This window comes from Numenius arquata, chromosome Z (genome assembly GCF_964106895.1).
Source record: "Numenius arquata chromosome Z, bNumArq3.hap1.1, whole genome shotgun sequence".
Taxonomy (NCBI): Eukaryota; Metazoa; Chordata; class Aves; order Charadriiformes; family Scolopacidae; genus Numenius; species Numenius arquata.
The window spans coordinates 84,388,716-84,414,809 of NC_133616.1; the positions used below are offsets into that span (position 1 = coordinate 84,388,716).

A 26,094-nucleotide genomic window follows, 5' to 3' on the forward strand; every position below is an offset into this window, starting at 1 on the left:
ATGCTTTAGCACTTCAGCTGGAGAATGGAGCATCTCATTTGCCTTGGCCCTGAGCCACAGGAGATGGCTCTGCCTGCAGAAGCATCCTGACATGGGAGGAGCAACTGGTGCAAAGTACTCTTAGGGTATGAAGTCTTTGGAATCTGAAAACCTTCTTGGCTTCTCCACTCAGAGGAGATTATGACTGATAATAGTAACTATGAATGATGATAATAATTGATGTGTTTAGAGCAGTAGATTGCAAGCTTAGCTTATTGCACACACTCACTCTTTTGAAGGAGGTCATTAATAAATCAAAGTGGCTTGGACTTCCTAAATCCATGTTAGTTCTATTAAAGCCAAACAAAATCAAAGCTCAAATTGAAGTTAATTTCTATAAATGATAGATCTAAATCTTTGCTATCTGTCCTGGTGTGGACAGAGGATGGGGGGGGGTGTTTTGTTGCCCTGACTGTGCATACGAGCCTTTGAACTGACACAAGGTTACAGAGAGTAGAAGGTGATGATGGTCCCAGCCTCGTAATGAGGAGGTACATATTTATGGAAGATGATGAAAGGTAACCATCTCCCCTGCTCCCAGACGTTCACATTTAGAGATGTACTCCAAGCTGACGACAGCTTGCTTGGGATCTGGCCAGATGGTGGGGGCTTCAAGTTGTGAAAGGGCTCAGAGGTCATAGAATCACAGGATGGTTTGGGTTGGAAGGGACCTCAAAGCCCAACCAGTGCCACCCCCTGCCCTGGGCAGGGACACCTCCCACCAGAGCAGGTTGCTCCAAGCCCCCTCCAACCTGGCCTTGAACCCCTCCAGGGATGGGGCAGCCACAGCTTCTCTGGGCAACCTGGGCCAGGCTCTCACCACCCTCACAGCAAAGAAGTTCTTCCCCACATCTCATCTCCATCTCCCCTCTTTCAGTGTCAAACCCTTCCCTCTCCTCCTAGGGCTCCCCTCCCTCATCCAGAGTCCCTCCCCAGCTTTCCTGGAGCCCCTTGAGGGACTGGAAGGGGCTCCAAGGTCTCCCCGGAGCCTTCTCTTCTCCAGGCTGAACCCCCCCAACTCTCTCAGCCTGTCTTCATAGGATGTTTTATTCATCTTGATGTTTAGATTTCTTACGAAGAAGAGATTGAAATTAAGTGTTCAGATTTGTTGGTACTTCATGGCTGCCAAAGGTTATGCTTATTTTAAAACCTTAATTGCACAGACAAACGTGAAGTAGCTCCTGGTACATGCAGACATCAGGCAGCTGCAGAACATCCTTGCAGGCCATATGGCTATAAAATTTGTGGCAGAGTATCCTTAGGCGTACTTCAGTCATTAAACTGTCATCTCTGCATTTTGCGTATTGATCGAGTAGGGTTGTTGAACTCTCTTCTCTCCTCCTTTATTTATTAAAAATTATTTTTACATCAGAACTTTTATTTATAGGAGTCTAAAATCAGAGATCAAGAGAAAATGCGTATGACTTCTTCCCCAAATGACTAACTGGGTATTTTTCTTCATCATTGAGCTACAGGGTTTAGCTACACTGCGTGATGAGAGGGTACTTCATATAGCACTGAGAGCATAAAAAATATGCCATTCAGGTTAAACTAAGACATAAAACAAACTTCATTTTCTGGATAACATGCAAGCCCAACTTTCTGCAGTAATTAAGTCTCTCTCTGGCTTTTTACAAAAAAGTAAATGGTGTCTCTAGTTTCCCTCAAACTCCAGATTGTGCCGATCTAAATTGAGCTTCACTCTGTACCTGCCAGCTTCAGATCCTCGCAACATCCTTCCGCTCTTCTATATTTACACCCAGTTTCACTGGGCATATTTGAGCCCCTGGCCCACTCCCCTGGGTTTCAGCAGACAGATGGGGAGCTGTAAGAAAACCATTCGGATTCCAGACTTTTTTTCCAGTGGGTAGGTGTAAATAATACAAAGGAAAAGCAACCCCAAGCATTAATGCGTTTGGCAGGAGCTCTCCTTCTGCCCGGGATGCTTTGCACGAGCATCACCATATCCACCAGGATGTCTCCAAAGGTGGTGACTGGGTGTGTTTGGTTTTGCTTTTATTTAAAATGAAATAAGAGGCTAAAATGAGGATTGCAATGACGATATATTACAGAACTACCTTGAAACCTGTGAAAAATAAGCCCATGTCCTTAAGCTATATGGGACTTAAGCTTATGGTCCTTAAGCTATATATGGCACTTAAGCCATAGATTCATAGATTCATAGATTCATAGATTGGTCCAGGCCGGAAGGGACCTCCAAAGGTCATCTAGTCCGACCTCCCTGCAGTCAGCAGGGACACCTCCTACTAGACCAGGTTGCCCAGGGCCTCGTCGAGCCTCACCTTGAATATCTCAAGGGAAGGGGCCTCAACCACCTCCCTGGGCAACCTGTTCCAGTGTTCCACCACCCTTACGGTAAAGAATGTTTTCCTAATATCCAATCTAAATCTCCCCTTCTCCAGCTTAAAACCATTGCCCCTCGTCCTGTCACTGCAGGCCTTTGGAAACAGACCCTCCCCAGCCTTCCTGTAGCCCCCCTCAGGTACTGGGAGGCCGCTATGAGGTCTCCCCGGAGCCTCCTTTTCTCCAGGCTGAACAACCCCAGCTCCCTCAGCCTGTCCTCATAGGAGAGGTGCTCCAGCCCCCTGATCATTTTGGTGGCCCTCCTCTGGACCCGCTCCATCAGGTCCATGTCCTTTCTATATTGAGGGCTCCAGACCTGCACACAGTACTCCAGGTGAGGTCTCACCAGAGCAGAGCAAAGTGGCAGAATCCCCTCTCTGGATCTGCTGGCAACACTTCTTTTGATGCAGCCCAGGATGTGATTGGCCTTTTGGGCTGCGAGAGCACATTGCCTGCTCATGTCCAGCTTCTAATGTCCATGGGGAGGGACTCTTGATCAGGGAGGGGAGCCCTGGGAGGAGAGGGAAGGGTTTGACACTGAAAGAGGGGAGATTGAGATGAGATGTGGGGAAGAACTTCTTTGCTGTGAGGGTGGTGAGAGCCTGGCCCAGGTTGCCCCGAGAAGCTGTGGCTGCCCCATCCCTGGAGGGGTTCAAGGCCAGGTTGGAGGGGGCTTGGAGCAACGTGGTCTGGTGGGAGGTGTCCCTGCCCAGGGCAGGGGGTGGCACTGGATGGGATTGAAGGTCCCTTTCACAACTCAAACCATCCTGTGATTCTATGGGTTTCACCTAACAGCTGCAAATATGCCATTAACGTCTCCAAGGCCACTGAAAGGGTCAATGCCCAAACATTAGCCCTGCCTGGAGGGGTTGTTATTGCTTGTGGCGCTGCAGGGATGCATAATCAACGCGTGGGAGCATCAAAGCCCCTGGTACCACAGACAACCTGGACAGCTTTGAGAATGATCCTATTGTGGGAAGAAGACCACCAACAGTTGCATCCCTTGGCTTCCTTGACATGGCTGATGTGACACCTGGGTTTCTGGTGTTCACAGGAGAGACCCTTCCCCTCCTCCTCACCCCAGAGACAGGGCTTGCCTGCTGGAAGAGCGGTTGTCCAGCCAGGAGAGGACCACGGCTTTCCTCCTTCACCAGGCTTTCCGAATCAAAGACGACATTGCCTCCTACCTCCATGGAAGCAACGGTTATGAGCATGGGGAGATCGCTGCCCGGCGGCTGCTGGAAAACCACATCCAGACCATCACCAGCATCGTTAAGAAGCTCAGCCAGGACATTGAGGTAATGCATGCTGAGGAGCATCTCCCTGCTTTAGTGGTGCGGCTCTAGCCCTTGGTACATTTAGCACTAAGATTGAGTCCAGGAGCAGAAAAGTACTCAACATGACTACTCAATTTGCCTACAGGAGAGCTGGAGAGGGATTCTTTGTCAGGAGATGTAGTGACAGGACAAGGGGTAGTGGTTTTAAATTGGAAGAGGGGAGATTTAGATTAGATATTAGGAGGAAATTCTTTCCTGTGAGGGTGGTGAAGCACTGGAACAGGTTGCCCACAGAAGCTGTGGCTGCCCCATCCCTGGAAGTGTTTAAGGCCAGGCTGGATGGGGCTTTGAGCAACCTGCTCTAGTGGAGGTGTCCCTGCCCAGGGCAGGGGGTTGGAACTCGATGATCTTTAAGGTCCCTTCCAACTCTAACCATTCTATGATTCTATGATTCTATGACCATTTTAGTTAAATTCCAATTTGTCTTGTATAGGGGCACCTGCAGTTACATGTGAAAACAGAAAGGAGGGGATGAGGAAAAGTGAAATTTAAAAAAAAAAAAAAGGAAAGCAAAATGAAATAAAAAGTACATAAATTACTTTTGGTGGTGTTTTAAATCAAAGGTTCAGATTCTATTTGCTCTCAGTTTCGTTTTAGTGCAGGAGACTGAGCTCAGGGGAAATCGGGAGCAAGCTGTATTTTAATCTAACATATAACGTCAAGACTCAAGCTTGGGTTACCTTCTTAGTTTCCCTGATGCAGAGGTTCTACTACTTTGTGTAAACTTCTGCGTGCAAAGAAAATCAAATATTGCTGAAACTCGTCACAAAGCTCAGCACAAACCGGAAAGAGGGTTTAGGTTCATGTTTTATTTAAACTGACTGGTGGTTCTGTGCTGGAAATGCGTGGGATGCCCTTTTCCCGGCCGAAAACCTCTGATAATTTGCTGTTACTTCTCAAATCTATATGTGAAATTTGCCAGCACTTTTTAGGGGGCAAAGATCTAAAATACAAAAATATCCTGAAATAAACTTCTCCAGAGATTTGTTTTGTCCTTTGAAGTGTTAAATGTCTTACAAATGCCATTAAATTCACAACACATTTTGTTTATCCTGTAGTTGGAGAAATATTTTTTATCTTCTTTACATTTATCTTGAGAAGTATACAATCATGTTTCACCTGAAATTAATCTGAATTAAAACTAGGGTCTGTGTTCACTTCATACTGATTTTATTTTGAAGATTTTGATCCTATGGTGATAAGCAATGCTATAAAATGACATTTCAGATCATCCAACTGCCCTAACCCTATCCAGATAAAGTATGTACAGGACTCTTCTGCTAGGAAAATGCCAGAGATGCTATCAGCATCTAAATCTCATCTTTTCCCTTGGTTGTAAATTACTCTTCTTCATGTCCTAATCTCAGGTGGGTGTTTGCTTTGTGTATTTGGGCTGTGAGGGTTTGACAAGGGTAGAGCACCAACAGCACAGAAAACAGCAGAGCAAGTCATGTCAACCAAAGCCACTACACAATCAGTGGAAGTTTGGAGAGCTGCTTCTGGCACGCAGCAAACTAGAGTGGTTAAGCAACGTTGATTTCTCAAGAATTGGAAAAAAAAAAAAAATAATAAAGGAATCTGCCAGGAAATGTGACTCACTCGTACTCCAAATCTTCCCCAAAGCAGGAAGAAGGACATGGACCTGTTGGAGCGGGGCCAGAGGAGGCCACGGAGATGCTGGGAGGGCTGGAGCCCCTCTGCTGGGAGGACAGGCTGAGAGAGTTGGGGGGTTCAGCCTGGAGAAGAGAAGCTCCGGGGAGACCTTGGAGCCCCTTCCAGTCCCTCAAGGGGCTCCAAGAAAGCTGGGGAGGGACTCGTGATGAGGGAGGGGAGCCATAGGAGGAGGGGGGAGGGTTTGACACTGACAGAGGGGAGATGGAGCTGAGATGTGGGGAAGAACTTCTTTGGTGTGAGGGTGGTGAGAGCCTGGCCCAGGTTGCCCCGAGAAGCTGTGGCTGCCCCATCCCTGGAAGGGTTCAAGGTCAGGTTGGAGGGGGCTTGGAGCAACCTGAATGTACTTTGAGCAACCCTGCTTTGAGCAGCCCAGGGCAGGGGAGTGGAACTGCATGGTCTTTAAGGTTCTTTCCAACCCAAACCATTCCATGATTCTATGGAAGAAGCCTGCTTTAGGGAAGATGCTGGCATGCTGTTGCCACAAGGAATGGAGCTGAGCCCCTGCTAGAGCCAGAAAAATGCCCCAGCTGCATGAGGGACATCGAAGCCCTTAGTACCAGGTGGAAAACAACCAGGCCCTTGACAAAGGCATTCTTCACCATCCCAGGAAAGGACTGCAAATTGCAAGAGAAAAGCACTGATACTAAAAACCTTGGGGCAGAGGGGGGACGTGCCTGGCATCACCTCTGACAAAAACCACAGGACAACCGTGTCCCAGCAGAGGGGTCACACCCGGACCGAGGGGTGACCATCAGTCACACACACGATGCCCTACACGTGACTCTCTCTTGCCCAAGGCTGGTAAGCTCAGGGATGGGAGCGCTGCCAGGAGCCCGGGGAACGAGCTGGAGAAGGGGAATATCGATTTCCCTCCACAGACAGGAGGCTGCTGCTCCCCGTCCCCACGAACCCCCATCTCCTGCCTCTTTTGCCAGCGAGGGAGGGGTGGTCCCATTCTGCTCCTTCGTGGCCTTGTGCCATCAGACTCGTGTTGCCAAAAAAACACCTGGGTTGTGCAGTGCGTTCAGCCTTTGACAACATTATTTTCTGATGCAGAACAAAATTAGGAATACTTGGTATACTTACCAAGTGCTCTCTGTCCAGGGGCGGGGCAGGATTATTCAGGAATAACTGCAGAAATGACAAATTTTAATTAAATTTTACTCCGGAGTGATTACAGCTTTCTCCCCTCTCCTGTCCCCTGCTTCTGATGGATGCTGAGGTGTCTCCTTTGGCTGGAGAAGGGGGACAGTGCTGCTGCGCGGGGTCTCGGTGCGAGCGGCATTCCCACCTGCCGCTGCCCCTTCCCGGCTGGCAGCCCCCCGGCAAATGCTTGCCCTGGCTCTGTCTGCAGGGGAAGAGGGTCCGACGCAGCATCCGGACCGGAAAACTTCTCCACAACAACTCCACCAAACTTCAAGCATTGGCAGTTGAAATTTTGCTTCCTATTTATCCCTTCCTATTGGTTTATTTTTTTTAAAATTCACTCAGTAGGAATAATTTCAAATAAAAAGTCAATAAAAGCCACTCTATTTTTGCACGAACCTGATATTTGCATAAAAAAGGGTAAGAGCTGTGCTCTGAGCAGCAGAAGTGATGTGCAGGGCTGAATTACACTGAAACATCAGCCCCAGGCCCCTCCTTTCAACCTGAGAAGTAAAACTGGGAGATTTTAGACGTTTCTCCCCCTGTGCCCCATGTTTGTGAAAGGTCACAGCAGCCGCAGCAGGACTTCCTAAAATGAATGCTTGTGACACATTCGGGTGCCATCAGGACGAGGCGCTTCAGAAGAGCCTGCAGGGTGGTTACTCCTCCCGTCTTTAGATCAGACTTTTAATACTGTGCAATAAATTGGAAATCAGGTCATGTACTGAGCCATGAGGGTAAAACAAGGGATAAGGATGCTTTTGGTGGCCCACATCCACGTTCAGGGCTGGGTGGGTGTATCTGTGATGTCCTTTAACAGCAGGGCCATGCCTTCCCTGGAGCCAAAACCATGTTAAGGACATGTTTTTTATACATGCCAAGTGTGGTGCATTGGCTTGGACATCAGCGTTGGAAGAGTGTGGTGAATAGGACTAGGGAAGTGATGGTTCCTCAGTATTAGGCACTGGTGAGGTCCCGTCTCGAGGGCTGGGTCCAGTTTTGGGCCCCTCACCACAAAAAAGACATTGAGGGGCTGGACCATGTCCAGAGAAGGGCAACGGAGCTGGTGAGGGGTCTGGAGCACAAGTCTTGTGAGGAGAGGCTGAGGGAGCTGGGGGTGTTCAGCCTGGAGAAAAGGAGGCTGAGGGGAGACCTTCTCGCTCTCTCCAACTCCCTGAAAGGAGGGTGTAGCCAGGGGGGTTGGTCTCTTCTCCCAAGGAACAGGCCATGGGACAAGAGGAAACGGCCTCAAGTTGTGCCAGGGGAGGTTTAGGATGGAGATTGGGAACAATTTCTTCATGGAAAGGGTTATCAAGCTTTGGCAGAGGCTGCCCAGGGCAGTGGTGGAGTCACCATCCCTGGGGGTATTTAAAAGTTGGGCAGACGTGCTGCTGAGGGACATGGGGTAGTGGTGGTTTTTGTCAGTGTTGGGTTGATGGTTGGACTTGATGATCTGGAAGATCCCTTCCAACCTGGAAAATTCTGTGATTCCAGGATTCTATGGTTTGAGATGTGGGCAGACTGTGCTTGGGGCAGAAATCCTGTGCCCACGTCTGCTCTTCCTGGTCCTCCCTGCAAAGCCTGGCTGCAATCCCCTCAGGCTGCTGCAAAACTCTCCTCCCTCCTAGAAACACCCAGTTAAAAGGACCCTGACTTAAAAAAAAAAAGTGTTATTTATTATGAGTCACACTGTATGGCGGATATTTGAGGGAGACAATAAAACTAATTTCCAATTTTTCAGTTTCCTACTTTTTGCTTACTAGACTTCTCAACATAAAGCACATATTTTAAGGAGAAAATGGCATATTATTAATGCAGATATAGATTTTTGAAAGAAAAATATAGTTACTTTCTCCAAGAAAGACAAACAAGCTTTTAGACCTGCTGCCTTAAATGCTGCCTTGAGCTCGACTTTGAAATGAAAAAACCAAACAAAACAGAAAACCCAAAGTGCGGTAATGGTCTTGAATTTACAGGTTTTGGAGAGGCAAATAAGAACAAGGGATGGTGCCGCAGTGGAAACTAATTTTGCTGTTCGAAGCCTGGACCATAAATACATCCAGGGTCTGGGAGACCTGCGTGGAAGAGTGGCGAGGTAAGGGATGCGCAACAGCCCTCGTCTTCATCTCTGCTGGTCGGTCTGCGCAGAGCAGATTCAGAGTGGGCACGAACGTACTTTTCTCTCATTTCACATCTCTGTTTTAGAGCCAGATCCGTGCTTCACGCTCTCCATGTTAGAAAAATTATCAAGCCAGGGAAAAATAACTATATTTTCCTGTCTCACTCCTCATCACACACTTATCGTTTCAGAGATTTTTTTCTTCTCCAGCCTGTCTGGACTTCAGCTGAGGCGGTTATTTCCTCCCACTGAAACTCTCCTGTTGTTTCAATAAAATTTTTACTTCCCCTCTTGGAAAGTAGGTCTTGTTGAGCGAACTTGATTTCTTCTTTTGGCGAGATTTTAAGTTTCCATTGGTACTAGTAATTGCATGCAGGTAACACAGGTGGATTTTGGTGGGGCACTTAGTAACATAAAATATTATGATTAAAAGAGAGACAAAGTGAAACTGTGCTATGTAATATCAAGGGAGTACACGGATTAAGAACTGTCTGAGCTCAAATACTGGAAAAAGTAATAGTTAAGGAAGAAACTTCTTTGAACGTGTGTTTTTTTTCTCCAGAGTCTAGTCATCTGCTTTTCATATAAAACACTGCTATTGACATTTGTGGGTAACACAAAAATTGGTCAAGTGAGGACAAGGTGGTAATTAGGAATAACCAGGAATATTGGCAACGTGGGCTGACTGAGGAAAAAAAATGTATTTTATAAACCCAATGAGAAACTGTTCCACCACTGAGTGCTCTCTGAAAAGTTTGGGGAATATGGCAGTTAAATAACTTACTGTGAGCTCTTACAATGATGCAACATCAGAAATGCCAGGAGTATGGCCTTAGACAAGAGAGGCAGAGGAGCAGTAAATAAGTTATTCTAGCTCTATCTATGGCACAGAGACTGATACCAGAATATTGTACAGAGCCCAAAGTCCCCTCTCTGAAATTAAAATCTTGATATGGTGTAAAGAGCCAGGAATGTGATGGTGGGACGAGGAAAATTTCTGGCTGAAAGAAGTATACATCTATGTATAGTTTATGGGGAAAAAAAATAAACCCAAAGATATCTTCATTTCCATGTTCACTTCCACCAGGAGAGAAATATAAAAGAGAAAAAATCATAGGGTGCTGAAGGACTCCAGACGATGCAAGAATCCAAAATGAGAAGCTGAAGCCAACACATTCAAAGTTGGCAGGAAAAAGATGGTTTTTTTTTAACTTTGTGGCTGATTAGCATTGGAACAAAGTAGGAGGTGATCCTGCAAGAGCCTCCTGATGTTTCTCAGTTTGGGTCTAGACTACATGATTTTAGCGAAGCCATAACATTCGGCGGGTGAAGTGTCTCACTCCTCTTTTCCTAGTGTTTTCCTACGCATGAGGTGCCCATCATCAGCTGCACCAGGGCTTGGTCCCGTCTTCTGTGCTCAAACATTTGCCTGCAGCAGAGGAAAGAAAAAGCAGCTGGGAAAAATAGGAAAACGGGGTAATTCTGGGGAAAAAAAATGACCAGTCCATTCTATTTGCATAAACTGAGAAGACAAACAAAAGAAACAAGAGGTTGAGCACTTTTGAGCACTTGTGGAGGCCGACAACAGCATGTTTGATGAGGTCCCTCTTCCTCTCCCTCCTTGCCCATTTTTTGGGTGTACAGGTTGGCCTTTCCCAGGAGTAGAAGGGAGGAACCCAATGCACCTATGCAATCACACATCAAAAAACTGTGACGAGGGGACCAAAGTCATCACCTTACGATGCTCAAAACTAAGTTCTAACTAAATCCTCATTTATTTTTAAGGAGAGAAAAAGGAAAACAGCAGGTTTTTCCAGCTTCATCCAAACACAGTGGTATTGCAGAGCCAGAGCTGGCGATTCAGCAGCATTCCAACAGCGATGTTATAATGCAGTCTTATGCGAATGATTGCCATTAAGCTGAAGCACGGTATGAGTTTTGTGTGATTCATGAATCACCAGCACTTTCTTGTTTTTCTTGCTGCTGAGGTTCCCTTCTGGAAATGCCCAGCCTCGGCTGCCCCCAGCGTCGCGGCTGAGGGCTGAACCAGAACTGACACACGCAGGACTGCCATTGCAGCAATGATTAATATTTTGATTTTTCATGTTCCTTTACTCTGGAGTCTCAGGGTTTAAAATTGCTACATGTATTAAGCAGAGCCCAGAGTGACTGGAGACAAATGCGCCGCTTCATGTAATTTACGTTTATTGAATTAATAGAAATCTTCCAAATGCAAACTTGTGATGACAGTTTTCCTCTTGATTTGTAGCCTAACCTTAATCCAAGACTATCTGGGATGAAATGAACCTTAAACGGAGCCACTGCTCTTTCTCACAGCAGATGATTCATCCTCCTGTATTCTGCTATGTGTAAAGGATTAATGTGGATTAGCTCTTGTAATTCATAATATGTCTATTCTTTTACTCTTGCTTTCCTTGAAAAATAGATGGACACCTCTTGCCAAGTATTGAGGTGGTTGTTCGTTAATTATTGGACCCTCTGACTACATTTCTACACTGTGTAAACACTGTTGCGTCAAATAGCAGTGATCTTTAAGAAAAACAACCTTCAGCATCTTGGCTCTAGTGGCATTCCCATTAAATTAACTATATATTTTATTCGTATTCTAGCTTTTAATAAGAATCCCTTTGGGCATGGGAATATGTAGTACAGTAATAAGAATTAGGTGATCAACTGTAAAAAAAGCCACACTTCTGATAAATATGAATTTATTCTCTACAGCCTCACCAGCAGAAGAATTTCTGAATGCACAAATGAGGGATCAATGCACTTTACACAGATAGTTACAGTTTATTTATTTTTCTCGTGAACTTCTTTGTTGCTGGGAGAAAAAGTCCAAGGTATCACTAGACAGTCAAAAGCCCTGGTGTGTAGCCGTGAAGCTACTCGACCCTTCGGAAAATGCAATACCTCACCAAGCACAGCAGTCAGGTATATGCTGTTCCTTCCCTGACTTTGGAGGATTCAGCTCCTTCAACATATAGCAGGTAGCTATATTCCCATCTCTCATTAAATCCTCTGCCGTAACTGTCAGAGGCGTTTATTCCTCTGTACTTTTTAATCTACATGCAAAGCTCACGGGAGCACACTTTCCGTGCCGTTCCTGGTCCATCTGCGCTGCTGCTTCCACCCTCTCCGGCCTCTGCTCCCCACGACTGCAGAAACCATGATCTCACCCTAAGCTGCAGAACGTCTCCCGCGTGAAATATCAAATTAGAGCAAGCTTTGAGCAAGCCCCAAGGATCCCCATTCCCCTCTGGACTCAATCTGCCAAATAGCAGTGATGCACTTAACTACTTTGCACATAATGAGGATATTATGTGAAGGGAAAGTGAGATCTGAGCAGGCCCCAGAGACCTAAGCCACATCAGCTGAGGGTCCTTGCAAAGCTTGCCATGTCTGCAGGTCCTCTGGCCACACAGTAAAGCAGGTGTAGTTGCATTAATCCCATGCTAAAAGCCTAATTCTCCAGCTTTTTGGATCCTACCATCAGACTCCCTATTTTTAAGTATTCTCTGCATAGAATGTTCAGGTTGCTGCCTCTTGTAACTGAATCAGTGTTGATCTGCCTGAGGGCAGGAAGGCTCTGCAGAGGGTTCTGGCCAGGCTGGATGGATGGGCCCAGGCCAATGGTGTGAGGGTCACCAAGGCCAAGTGCTGGGTCCTGCCCTTGGGTCACACCAACCCCACGGGTGCTCCAGGCTGGGGGCAGAGTGGCTGGAGCTGCCCCAAGGAAAGGACCTGGGGGTGTTGGTCAACTGTTGGCTGAACGCGAGCCAGCAGTGTGCCCAGGTGGCCAAGAAGGCCAACGGCATCCTGGACTGTGTCAGGAAGAATGTGGCCAGTGGGAGTGGGGCAGTGACTGTCCTCTTGTCCTGGGCACTGGTGAGGTCCCACCTCAAGAGCTGTGTCCAGTTTTGGGCCCCTCACCACAAAAAAGAGCCAAGGTGCTGGAGCGTGTCCAGAGAAGGGCAACAGAGCTGGTGAGGGGTCTGGAGCACAAGTCTTGTGAGGAGCGGCTGAGGGAGCTGGGGGTGTTCAGCCTGGAGAAAAGGAGGCTGAGGGGAGACCTTCTCACTCTCTCCAACTCCCTGAAAGGAGGGTGTAGCCAGGGGGGGTCGGTCTCTTCTCCCAAGGAACAGGCGATGGGACAAGAGGAAACGGCCTCAAGTTGTGCCAGGGAAGGTTTAGGATGGAGATTGGGAGAAATTTCTTCCCAGAAAGGGTTGTGAAGCTTTGGCAGAGGCTGCCCAGGGCAGTGATGGAGTCGCCATCCCTGGAGGTATTTCAAAGCCGGGCAGACGTGGTGCTGAGGGACATGAGTCAGTGGTGGGTTTGTCAGTGTTGGGTTGACGGTTGGACTTGATGATTTCAAAGATCCCTTCCAACCTAGATGATGATAGAATCACGGAATGGTTTGGGTTGGAAGGGATCTTAAAGACCATCTAGTTCCAACCCCTCTGCTGTGGAAGGGGACAACTCCCACTAGATCAAAGCCCCTTCCATTATGTCTTCTTACCACTACAAACCCGTTAATCCTCTTCTTTCTCACACTGTGCACTTCTTGCAAAGCCTTGCAAATGTTGCCCTGGGGTGGGATTTTCCTCAGGGAGTGGTCAGCCCTGATCCACTCATCTCTGCTGAAAGAGCTCCCCCACATGTGGGTCCAGTTGTTCATCATCAACCCCACATCTTGACTGCAGCCCTGTCTCATTTGGGCATTTGCACCTTAACATTTCCCCCCAGACCTGCATCTGTGAGGAGCCCCCATCGCCCCCGGTGCCAGCTGTCCCCTGGGACCTTCCTCCCTGGGGACTGCAGTCCCCCTGTGCCCTTCCCTCACCACCCCCCAGCTTGTTTTCTGGGTCTACAGCTGTAGAAGCCGTGATGACAGCCAGCCCTGGACCAGCCCCCTCCCTCTCCAGATCTGTGCGCGCCTTCGCAGCTATTTTGTACTTGTTTTCCAAATCAATGGTTTCTTTTGATCAAAGTTCTGGCCTTTGTACAAAGCCTCTCTTATCTGCAGCAACTTTATTTCCTTCAGCTACACGCTCTGTAGGTGTATCGCAATATCTGAGCATTCTCAGGAGATGACAAAAAGCTGGTCTATTTAAACTGTCAAAATTTCTCTTCAGATCCTTTACCTGTCAACAGCACCAGCTTTATTTGCTGCTGGTGGTGCTTTGGAGGATAATTCCTCTGGCATTTTAAAACTTAGCTGTTTTCTTCTCTCTCAACTTCTCTTCCATTATTTATATTAAGTTGCGCACTGTTTTGTGGCCTTAAGGTGTTTTTTTTCCACACTCTTTATTTTAAGTACTACCTGCACTGGGGCAGGATGTAACTCCTGGGGGGCCAGTGTTCAGGAAGGGTGCAGAAGGGGAAAGTCTGTGTCTCCTCGCTCATGTTAAGTATATGTATAATGTTATAACTTCATACAGACTAGAGAAAGTCTTCTTTCTTATGTTAAAAATATATATTTCGTATATGTATGTACATATATACTATATACACACAATGCGTGTGTATTTATGTCTGTGGCCATTAAAGACAAGGGCTGAAACACTCATTCATTCCACCTGGAAGGGGTGGTTGGCTGAATGCTGTTTGATCCTTGGGACAATTGATGCCACCACTCAATTGATGCCATCACTCTCACACCATTCATCTGTCGGTTTTAAATGTGATGGGATAACTCGGTGAAGGCAGCCGAAAGAGTTTAAATAGCAAATGACAAATGTTCCTTACAAAATGCCAAATTTTTTACCTCTAAAAGTGATCTTCCCCAACCTCTGCACCCAGCTGGCAGAGGATGGGGTGGCTGTGGCAGCAGCACGACATATCTCCTGGTGGGCATCCAAAAGCTGGGGGTGCTCGGGGTGCAGATTAACCTCTCAATTTACACTTCAGAATTAATTTAATTTATTGATATTGGATGGCAGGAAGTCAGGGGGCACTCGGTCTGGCAAGGCAAGCTGTGGGTGGGCACCACCAGGAGGTTTGTGGTACGAGGAGTCCACAGGCATTGCTGCTGCAGCCAAGGACATCCATAGAGTCATAGAATTGCTTCAGTTGGAAGGGACCTTTCAGATCATCTATTCCAACCACCAGCTGTCGCCTTCTGCAGCTCTCTTAATGGGCAGTCATGTCTGAAAGCAGGATGGGGGTCAGGGTTGTTGCAATGGGGTGTCTCTCCCTATTTTTAACTCTCTGGGGTGGTCCCAGTGGGCTGGATTTGACCAAGCCACAGCACATGGAGACCAGCATCTGCCTTCAGCCACCCTCCAGCACCTCCCTGCAGAGGCTCTCTTGTTTCTGCTTTGACTGCAGATGCGAGGCAAGCATCGCAAAGCTGTCAGGGGACATCAGCATCATCCGGCGTGAGGCCCAGAAGACTGATAAAGAGATTTATGGCCTTCACTCTGCCCTCAAAAATTGTGTTGGCGATTTTGAGAAGGTGAGTAGAGAAGCCTACAGTGAAATACCTGGTGAGTCGTTACTATGCGTATATAGTTATTGCTCCTTTTCCTGATTGCTGACCAATACTGAAGATTGATATGGTATTCATACAATTTATCAGGATTTTTAATTAAAAAAAATGTTTTCCGTGATATTGTGGAATCATAGAATAGTTTGGATTGGGAGGGACCTTTAAAGATCATCTAGTCCCACCCCTTGCCCTGGGCAGGGACACCTCCCACCAGACCAGGTTGCTCAAAGCCCCCTCCAACCTGGCCTTGAACCCCTCCAGGGATGGGGCAGCCACAGCTTCTCGGGGCAACCTGGGCCAGGCTCTCACCACCCTCACAGCAAAGAAGTTCTTCCCCACATCTCATCTCCATCTCCCCTCTTTCAGTGTCAAACCCTTCCCCCTCCTCCTATGGCTCCCCTCCCTGATCCAGAGTCCCTCCCCAGCTTTCCTGGAGCCCCTTGAGGGACTGGAAGGGGCTCTAAGGTCTCCCCAGAGCCTTCTCTTCTCCAGGCTGAACCCCCCCAACTCTCTCAGCCTGTCCTCACAGCAGAGGGGCTCCAGCTCTCTGGAGGGCTCAGGCCACCTCACGTGTCCTCAGGCCACCACCACCAAAGGGCGATGGGTGTCCCCGCAGGACACGGAGTGCTTCGCTTCACCTTGCGAGTTCCACCTTGCTCTCTGCATCCCAGCAGAAGGCCCACAGGTCAAGCTGCTGAAGTGGCCGCTTGTCCTGCCACCCCAACAATGAATGATGCTGTGAAAGGGGCATCTCCAACTGAAGAAGTGTGGGAGAGCAGCAGGCACCTGGGACACCCTGCAGCCTGGAGAGCGCAGGGCTCAAGGATTTACCCCTTGGTTCCTGCCACCTTTGGGGGGATTTGAAAGGTGCCCAGTGCCTTGGTCAAATAACAGAAGCATTGCTTACCCATGCGTGTAATAGCAAAGCCTCCATCCTCCAGCATCCAAAGCCAGAGACTTTGACTTCAGCAGGTCTTACAGCCTTGGTATCTCTGAGCTCAAGTCTTCAGCCTTTACTGAATTGAATTATTGGTTAGAAAAGTTCATTTTTGTGTGGCTGTACCTTGATGTCAGCTGTGTTTTTCCGTGCTTGCAATCATAATGCATATTTAAGTGTAAGTGCTCATGGTCTGGCTCATAAAGGCGTTCTCTGTTGAATTCTCATTAGGTAATGCAGCTATTAGGCAAGATAGAGACTTCCAGCTCCGATCAAAGCTCGAGTTTAAAGACAGTCCAGGGAGATCAACAACATCAATTGCAACTCCTGGATTTGAAGTAGGTGATGGAGGGTTTTTCATTATGATAATTCACCCTGAATGCTTTAGTGTGATGAACAGGTTGCCATGAAACAGCAAAACAAGCCCGTTAATTAACATCCATTCAAAACACTAAGAGAAGGTTAATGAAGATCTGTGCCATAAAATAATGAAAATACATAATGAAAGTCTATTGTCTTGCAAGCTAATTGTTAAAACGAGGTGCTAAATGCCACCCTGTAAGAAGAAAGGTACGAAGCCAATTAACTTCCCATGCTTAAAAGAAAGGCACCAAGCACAAAGGCGCGATTTACCATTATAATTGGGGCTAATTTGTGACTTGCCTAATGTGCAGAAAATGGTGTTTTCGATATGCACTTGCACCATTGCCCGGGCCAGGGGTCCTGAGGTGAAGGAAGGTGGGCACAAGGATGAGGCAGCGGCACATCCCACAGACCCGTGATTTATTTCTTTCTTACGCAGCGTGTTGTTTCCCCTTCTAGCTGGAGGATTACTTTTAGGGTGCCCTTTTAATCCTGAGTTTTAGAGAGGAGGGAGCGCCAGGGAAGGATGCAATGAACAAAAGCGCCTGGCAGCCAAACCCAGAACAAAGCAAACCAGCCTGGCGCTGAGTAGCGGAGCCAGCACAAATAATTTAAAATCTAATTATAATAATCCTGCAATAATGATATTTCAAAGACATCCTTAAAATGGCAAAGTATTTGAATAAAAATTTATTTTAATTAAGATTTTATCTGAGTTGTATTCAGAGGTAAAAATAGGTTAGAATTTTAAACAGAAGTTCTCATCAAGAGAACCAGAAAAGGAATAGGGGTGAATGGGGAAAGTAATTTCCCCATTCCAAAGTGGGCAGTGAATTAAAATTGGGAAAAGAGAAGGAGGAACAGGGAGGCAGAGAGTGATGAACAGTGGAGGTGAACGGGACAAGAAATGAAAACAAAATAAGAGGGAAGAAAAAATGGAGCAATGCCAGAAAATAAAGAAATTGGAAAACTGAATCGAAGTAAATGCTGAGGGTTTTTTTTCAAAAGTTAATGAGACATTACTTAAATTTTCATCAGAAGGTGGAAGCTTGAAGAGAGATGGTTTCTGAGACACTGAGATGTGCTGTCATTGTGTATTTAACATAAAGCCCAAAATACTTATTTACTAAACATTGAGATTTTATCCCAGTTAATATAAAAATTAATTAAAATAGGTTGCCCTCTGGGGAATGCCTGTCTCCTTTTATATTGCTCCTTTAACACTCTACCAGATTTATGCATTCTTTTTATAGAGCTGAAATAAAATTTGACTTCTGGAACAGACTGGAGCTTCCCCATAAAACTTGGCACATTTAAATCAGGTTTATGGCCCAGAGTTACCTCCTCGCTTGACAGGCAGCTGTCTGGGACCCAGCCGCCTTTGGCTGCAGTCTGGCAGTTGTATCATAAAAGTACAAACTGATGTTGTTACTGAAAACTGGATGAATGTTAAACATATTTCAGGATTTAATGGAAGTTGTGCCTTGATCAGAAAATTTGGCCCTACACAGTGTGTGGGGGTGGATGTTTTCTCTCGCAGCATCTCCGTGGCCTCCTCTGGCCCCGCTCCAACAGCTCCATGTCCTTCTGCTGTTGGTAGCCCCAGAGCTGGAGGCAGCACTGGGGGGGGGTCTCCCCAGAGCGGAGCAGAGGGGCAGAATCCCCCCCCTCGCCCTGCTGGCCACGCTGCTGGGGATGCAGCCCAGGGTGCGGGGGGTTTCTGGGCTGCCAGCACACGTTGATGGGGCATGTGGAGTTTCTCATCCACCAACACCCCCAAGTCCTTTTCCTCAGGGCTGCTCTCATCTCTCTGATGCTAACCAAAGAAAGTTGAAAATAAAACAAAACATGGTACTGTTTTATTATTAATAAGAAAACATTAATATTCTAAAATAAATTATTCATATTATTAATAAAAATTGTATTATTAATCATCATCTTGTCACGATCAAGTATGTCCCTCCAGAGAGAGGCCCCAGCCACCGTCATCCTCCTCAGCAGAGCCACACACCAGCTGTGGTTGATGGGATTTGCATCCCAAAGAGACCGTTGTGATCGTTTGGTCTGAACCGTACAAGCCATAAACCTCACTGGTGAATCTGTAACTGCTGGTGTGGTTCATGGAAATAATTTCCAGTGTTTGTTAAATGGCTTTATAAAATGTTGCGTTAATTATTCCTGTAGTTCTTCCCCTTCTCCCCAAGGCAGACTTTGCTCGATCGCCAAATCTTTTCTAAGTTGCCTAAATACAGTCTCACATAATTTGATTTTAGGTCTAAACATTTCCTAGGTCTAAATATTTCCTTCTTCCCCACTTTTTCCATGGGGGAAGAAGGAAATTCCAAGTCAAACGCCAGCTGCCAACTGCACAAAGTTTGGGTCTGAGCCTTTGAACGAAGCTGACCATCAGCTGCGTCATTCACGGTTAGTTCATCTTTGCCCATTAAAATGATATTCCCCAAATTTGTTTGGTAATCTTAACACAAGCAACAGCATGAGACCTTTGTTTCATGCCTGATGGACTAAAACCTCCTGATTTTATATATACATATATATATGAAAATAATGACATGAAAGGTCTATCAGAAGAGGCACCAGTGCTGTGGTGGTCGAGCAGAGCTGTAGCTCTTGTTCAGCCCATTTGCTGATCCTCAGATGTGACCATCCTGCCCTCATGAGCGATGACCTTGGGGCCGGCAGCGGTGGCTTCCACCAAGCGCTGTCTCCATCCCCTCCTGACCTTGCCAGAACAGGGTCTGGTGATTTCTGTTCTTCCAGTCAGACGGTCTGCGAAGAGCTCATTAAGCCCCCACTTCCCGTGCTCAGGGTGGACACTGGTGGGTATCATCACCAGCACAACATCACAATGCCATTTTATTTTCTCATGGACGGAGATGAGTGCTCCAGGAAGCAAATTCTGAGTGCATGGTAGGACTAAAACGAACAAACTCAATACTTTAAGGTTTTATTCTTAAAAAATTGAATCTTAGGACTAGTAAACCAATAGCGACAAACTGACCTAACAGACTCCTTGTGTAGAAGACATTGAAAAGGCACTGTTCATAGCGAACTGCAATAACATATCACGTAGAGAGATTTTGTTAACATTAAATTTTTTTTTTTACCACATTTACAGTGACTGCTGATGGTAATTATCACTTCATTAGACTGATACAAAACTGTTATCAATCACCCGGTATAAAAAACACTTTCACTCCAACACCCTTTAGGAAAGTGATATTCAATATTAGAAGTGCCGTAAGCATTAAGTCTAGTTTTAAAATCCTGCTCTTTACCTGTTGGTTTGTATCCAAACTGAGGCCTGAACAAATAAAAAGCCATCATTGTTTGCATAAAAAACATGTGTTAGAAATTAGTGCAATTATATTAACACTTCTCATAGAATCTTAGAATCATAGAATTGTCCAGGCTGGAAAGGACCTTTAAAATCATCGAGTCCATCCATCAGCCCAACACTGACAAAAAACACCACTGACTCATCTCTCTAAGCACGATGTCAACCCGTCTTTTGAATCCCCCCAGGGATGGTGCCTCAACCACTGTCCTGGGCAGCCCATTCCAAGGCTTCATAACCCTTTTCCCTGTAAAAATTGTTCCCAATCTCCATCCTAAACCTCCCCTGGCACAACTTGAGGCTGTTTCCTCTTGTCCCATCGCCTGTTCCTTGGGAGAAGAGACCGATCCCCCGTGGCTACACCCTCCTTTCAGGGAGTTGTAGAGAGCGAGAAGGTCTCCCCTCAGCCTCCTTTTCTCCAGGCTGAACACCCCCAGCTCCCTCAGCCGCTCCTCACAAGACTTGTGCTCCAGACCCCTCACCAGCTTCACGAAAACATTTTACCAGCGTTTCCATGACACTCCTGCAGTCAGGTCACATGCATAAGCATGAAAATTTATATATATGACTGTGACCTGGACTTAAGCTCACATCTGGTCTTGATTAATGTTGTAAATTACACGTTGCACCATAAGAAAAGCAAAATCTGAACCAAAATTTGACATTTTGCAGATTTGACACAAACAGCGTTCATTCTCCACTCTTGTCTGTGGTTCCCCGTCTCCTCCAGTGCCCTTCGGGTGGGCTTTCACATTCCCACCCAACTTCTGCCTCTAACGCAACTGGGCATTCTCTTTGTGTTTGTAATCTTTAAGTTATAAACCTTTTTTATATCATTACAAGCTTCATTTTCAGAGCACACGTGACTTTGCTGCCCTCCCTGATGCCCAGCAGCGTGGCTGATGTTCAAGGGGGATGGTGTAGTTTCTTCATCCACTTTGAAGAGAGTTCATTCAAATGGGAAATTAACATTTTTCAGCCCTCAGATATTTTCCTCAAGCAGAGCACACCGCAGAAATCACATGTTGGCGTGTAGGTACAACCTGCAAGGTAAGGATTAATAAAATAATTGAGCTGAGGGCTTGTTAGGAAGCTATTGAAGAGATTTAGAGTAATTTAAACAATTTACTCAAATGACTCAAGACTCCCCCATAACACTGACTAAACCTTAGTCTTGTTACTAAAAAAAACAATTATAATTTCAGGTTGACAAGCATTCTAAGTGACTTCAGGGATCAGTTACAGACCCATCGGATGTGGACCGAAGCGCAGCTGACACGGTCAGAAGCAGATCAAGCCCAGAATCGGCACCAGCTCCTTAACTGGGTGAAGGAGAGGCTGGTAAGCCTTCCCAGAATGGCCACCCAGGGCACCGGCGTGGCCACCAGCCCTGCCGGGGGTGGGAACAAGCAGCACCTCTCCCATCACCTCGATCCTCAATATTTTTTTAGGAAAATTTTTTACACTGAAATGGTTATTAAGCCGTGGAATGGGCTGCCCAGGGCAGTGGTTGAGGCACCGTCCCTGGAGGGATTCAAAAGATGGGTTGACAATGCACAAAACACACCAATATATGTGATTGCTCTCCCCTAAGGGAGACACTGTGAGTTAAAGCTGTCAAAGCCACTTTTACAGAATCACAGGATGGTTTGGGTGGGAAGGGACCTTAAAGCCCCCCCAGTGCCACCCCCTGCCCTGGGCAGGGACACCTCCCACCAGACCAGGTTGCTCAAAGCCCCCTCCAACCTGGCCTTGAACCCCTCCAGGGATGGGGCAGCCACAACTTCTCTGGGCAACCTGGGCCAGGCTCTCACCACCCTCACAGCAAAGAAGTTCCTCCTGAGATCTCGTCTCAATCTTCCCTCTTTCAGTGTCAAACCCTTCCCCCTTGTCCCATGATGATGGAACTGTTTTGGGAGTGCAGAGCAGCAGCTCGGTTATTCCCAGGGCTGACTCTCTTCACCAGCCACCTGCACAGCCCATCAATGTTTGCAAACTCGGAGCATGTTCCACCATTTTCCTAAACCCTCTTTCAGTTCAGACAGCTCTGCCAGGTTGGCAGACACCTCCCTTGGGAGGCAGAGCCATTGCCTTGGGGCCATCAGACTCCCTCGTGCTGCAAGGGCTAAAGAAGGTCTAAGGACTTTGATTGCATTGACCAGATTTGGAATTGACTAGAGAACTCAGTGTCCAACCTGAAGACCAAGGAAGGGGTGGGCAGCTCAGGGTGGATGCAATTCCCCTCAGAGGGGGGCTCAAATTGCTGTGGTGGGCTCTAAAGAAGCAGAGGACTGGTTGCCACCCCTTAGTTAGACAACTTTTATGGGCTCAGCCTCATAATTCATGCTGGTAAAGCTTGGGCTTGAGCTGGGCACATGAAAACCACCTGAAACACGTTTTCTGAGCTCCTAGTCTGTTGTTGCAAAGAACGACAGCAAATCACTAGATTTAAAACAAATGAATAAATAAAATAATAATTTAGAAAGCGCCTTTGTCCTGGTCCAGCCCCTCTTTCCCAGTTGATTTGGTTGGTTGGTTGGTTGGTTGGTAGAGAGGAATGACGCGTCCTCTGGGGTACCAGACATCACCTGCATTTATTCACCGCTGTCACGCGGGGGATGAGGGAGCAGGACTGAGAGAACGCGTGGCTGGCAGGAGGCAGGTTAACGTGGGCACGTGCATAGTGTCTTACCACAAACCCATGTTATGCTTTTAAAGGAAAGAGCAGAAAAAAGAGTAGAAGAAAATCTCCTCCTCCTGTCGCTGAAGCTAGAGCGAATGGAGAAGCCGCAGAAATACGAAAAGCAGTTGAACCAGATGAAAAGTGACGAAAAAAACCTACAGGCAAGAATCACCAGATTTGAAAGACAGATCTGGAAGGAGCTTGAGGAAATCCAAAATGAATACAAATCAGGTGAGGATGGGCTTTCATGCAATTTATTTTTAAAATATGTTTCTACAGTAACTTGCTGCTCCAGAAAACACTTTCCAGTAAAGACAGAAAGACATTAAAAAGACTGTTTCTCTCCCCAAAACCCCATTTACAGAGGTTGGCCTGCTTGTCCTTGCAAACAGCCGGCATGACGTTTGCAGAGGTTGCTTCCTCTTCCTAAGAGTCTCAAGGAAAGAGCATTTAAAGGCAATTTCACAACCTTTTTTCGAGGTGTTTTATCCTTGTTCGTGGGGTCACTGACCTTCCTTGGGAGGCACAAGTCACTCCCTTCTGCACAGACCCCACGTCTGAGACGGTGTTTGATGGCTTTATATAGTTTTCATCCTTTACTCCCCGTTCCCAGCCAACAGCAGCTGGAGAAAGAGGCATCCCCTCACCCTCCCCTCGCAGCTGGTGGGGGAAATGCAGCAGACACATCAGGTTATCCAAAAAAAAAGAAAAAAAAAAAAAAAAAAAAAAAAATCATCACTCAGCCCCCTCTCCAAGGGACCAGATGGCTGAAAGTCATTACACAAGGGCTTCGCATCTCACACGTTCTCACTCGAGACTCAAGCGTCTGGTTCTCCCCTTCCAAGCTGTCTGTGATCGAGGACCCCGGCTCTTCACTTCAGCCCCAATTCCTGCGTTATCTGCAAACCCACCTACAGCCAGCCCAGCCCCAGATGGGAGAGGGGCTTTGTGCAGCTTGGCTGCCTGCAGGACCGTCCGCGTGAGCACGAGGCAGAATCTCTAAGAGAGCTGGGGTGAAGAAATCTCAGAATAAAAAAAATTCTGCTGCTGGAAAGAGAAGAGTTCCTAACTTCACATTCCTGCCTGCAGAGATTAACGATGGGAGAGATGTGTTTACACCCAGTTTTGGCCATGCTATGCTCAAACTCAAGCCCAATGACTGCTCTTTCCTGTGGTAGTCCCCTGGCAGGGGCTGACCCCCCCCAGAAAAGGTGGAAAAGAGGCCACTGAAGAGGTGGGGAGCGGAGAGGAGGATGCAGAGGCTGCCTCCAGACTGTCTCAGCAGCTGCTTGTGCTCAGCACAGATTGGCGTCTTGGAAATCAGAGACGTGTCTGGAATTCATAAAATTCTAAGCACCGTGCAGCGACTCAGTTGAGCACTAGGTAGAGCGTAGCGCTGGCAAAATTAATCCATATTAAACAACCATTCCAAAAAACATGTCATCAGCTGCCACGTTACAATAAGCACTTTTAGAATAAATAAAAAAAAAAAAAAGAAGAAAAGAATTAATTTTAATCCACTGTTTGCTTGCTAATAAATTAGCACCTGTGACTCGCTGGACAAATGTGAAGAACTTCTACGTTGAAAGTTGCTGCAATCTGGAAAAAGCAGGTCACAATTCTACTTTTCCAGTCTTTATTGACAATATTTCACCATACAGCAGTTCAACGAAGGTGCATCAGGTGCTCCGTAGCTCTTTTTTTTGGAAAAAAAAGTGTGTCTGCACGCTCCCATCTTTCTTTTTTTTTTGTGGCACACAACCAGACAGTGTCCATCTCAGGTGGAAGGTGAGTTGTATTTAGGGTTGCCACAACCCTGGGAGATCGGTGGCACCAACCCCACTGGCTGGTGGGAAGAGCCACAGTGTCAGTATCCGACAGGAACACAGAGTCTTTGGTTCAAAATAAGGACTGTGGGCTTAAAAAAATTAAACCAAACAAAACGCCCCAATGCTTAGTGAAAGAACAGGCTTTAAGGCTAAAAATACCCTTGGTTTTAAAAGACAGACATTATTTTATTTGCTCCACGCCACAAATCTGATGTCAGTTGCGGTCTGTGGCCGTGCATGATCATGCCTTGCATTGTCCAGTCTATTGGAAGATGTGATTCCTACAGCAAGGAGCTGCTAACCCATGTCTGTGGCATTCTATTTCCTCTCCACGGTATTCTGTGACTTTTTGCATCATAAAAAGATGAAATAGAGTGGATTTAACATGCTTGGTATTAAGCGTGGGTCAGAAACCTTGACAAAGAGAAAGAAGAATCCTTTAATATATTGAAAACAACCGCTATTTAATTAACCGTTCCTCTCCCTCTCCCAGGATTTCAATCCATTCATGAATCGCTGGAGCTGCTCAAAGAAATACAGAACTCGAAGCTGAAACTCGAAAAAAAGAAAATTCAGAAAGACATGAAAAAGAGACAATGACAGCGACCTCCCAGAAGACCGAACAGGAGCAATCCTTGTCCTCTCTCGCGGGTGCCCTCTCCAGTGAGGAGCTGCATCGGGTTGAAGAAAGAAGTAGCCTTTAGACAGACCCGGCTTTGCTCTCCCCTGTCCCTGAAGGATGTTATTGCTACTTATGCTATTGGGCAGCCACAAAAATAACAGCTCTGTAACACCAACAGTCATTTTCACACACATTTTACAACAGAATACTCCACCGTAGCAGAAAAGTTAAACTTTAAGGCTTGACTTAAATTTTTACAAGCAGATTTCATACAAAAGTATTCGTATTATTTAAAGGACTTGAAGAAAACCAGTAGTTGGATATTAAGTGTGGTTAGCCCAGTCCTGCCCTCGGCTACATCAGTTTTAGATTGGTGTAAATACTGAAATTACGTCCAGCAAATTCCCCCAGCCGCACACAAAGTGTCTGCAGCAATACCACTATGGAAATGGGCATCAGAGTATCTACTGGTGCGTGATTTGGACCTATTACACTAAGTTACCAGATCATTAAAAGTAGCTAATAAATTAGGTATGGGTGACAAAATGCAAGTCAATTATTAGCAGGTGCATTATTAGGAAGGTCTTCTCCGTTTGAATAAAAGTTAGTGGTGGTTTGCAGTAGAATGCTCAAAAATGTAGCTGACGTGGGTTTTGTTTTGCTACAAAAACCAAAAAAAAAAAAAAAAATCAGTCTGAAAATATGGATTAAAAACTCTGGGAGTAGGTTAAAAGAAACACATCAATGTAATTTCCCAACAGAAGCTATTATGAGCTCTTTAGCAGAGAGGCCAAAAAAGGTGGTCACAAAGCAATTTCGGTATAAACCTGAATTTCTACAGTTCATTTGTTTCCAGAAAATTCAAGAGGGCTCAGATAACCATCCTCCTCTTCCTCCCAATAATCCGTATCTCAAATCTCTTGTGCTTTTTGGTCTGCAGAAAAGCAGTTTTCCCAAGGCCACAAATTCCAGGTGGCTTCTCGGAGAAGCCAAGCCTGCACAGCAGAAGGGAGCACCACTTGGGCAGTTAATCACCTTGCTCCTGCGGGCAGGCACTTCACATGTTAACAGTTCCTCTCGTGAGCAAAAAGTCCCAGAAATCAGTCATACCTTGC

General features: G+C 46.5%; 1 protein-coding gene across 1 annotated transcript; it reads left to right on the forward strand.

The window, feature by feature from the left end:
- Positions 1-522: 522 nt before the first annotated feature.
- FAM81B (family with sequence similarity 81 member B) lies at positions 523-24,957 on the forward strand. The gene is made up of 8 exons (XM_074166893.1): positions 523-557; positions 3,458-3,701; positions 8,537-8,655; positions 15,031-15,157; positions 16,359-16,465; positions 21,051-21,186; positions 22,564-22,759; positions 24,851-24,957. The coding sequence occupies exons 1-8, from the start codon at positions 523-525 to the stop codon at positions 24,955-24,957; spliced, it is 1,071 nt and encodes a 356-aa protein (XP_074022994.1).
- The last annotated feature ends 1,137 nt before the right edge of the window (positions 24,958-26,094 follow it).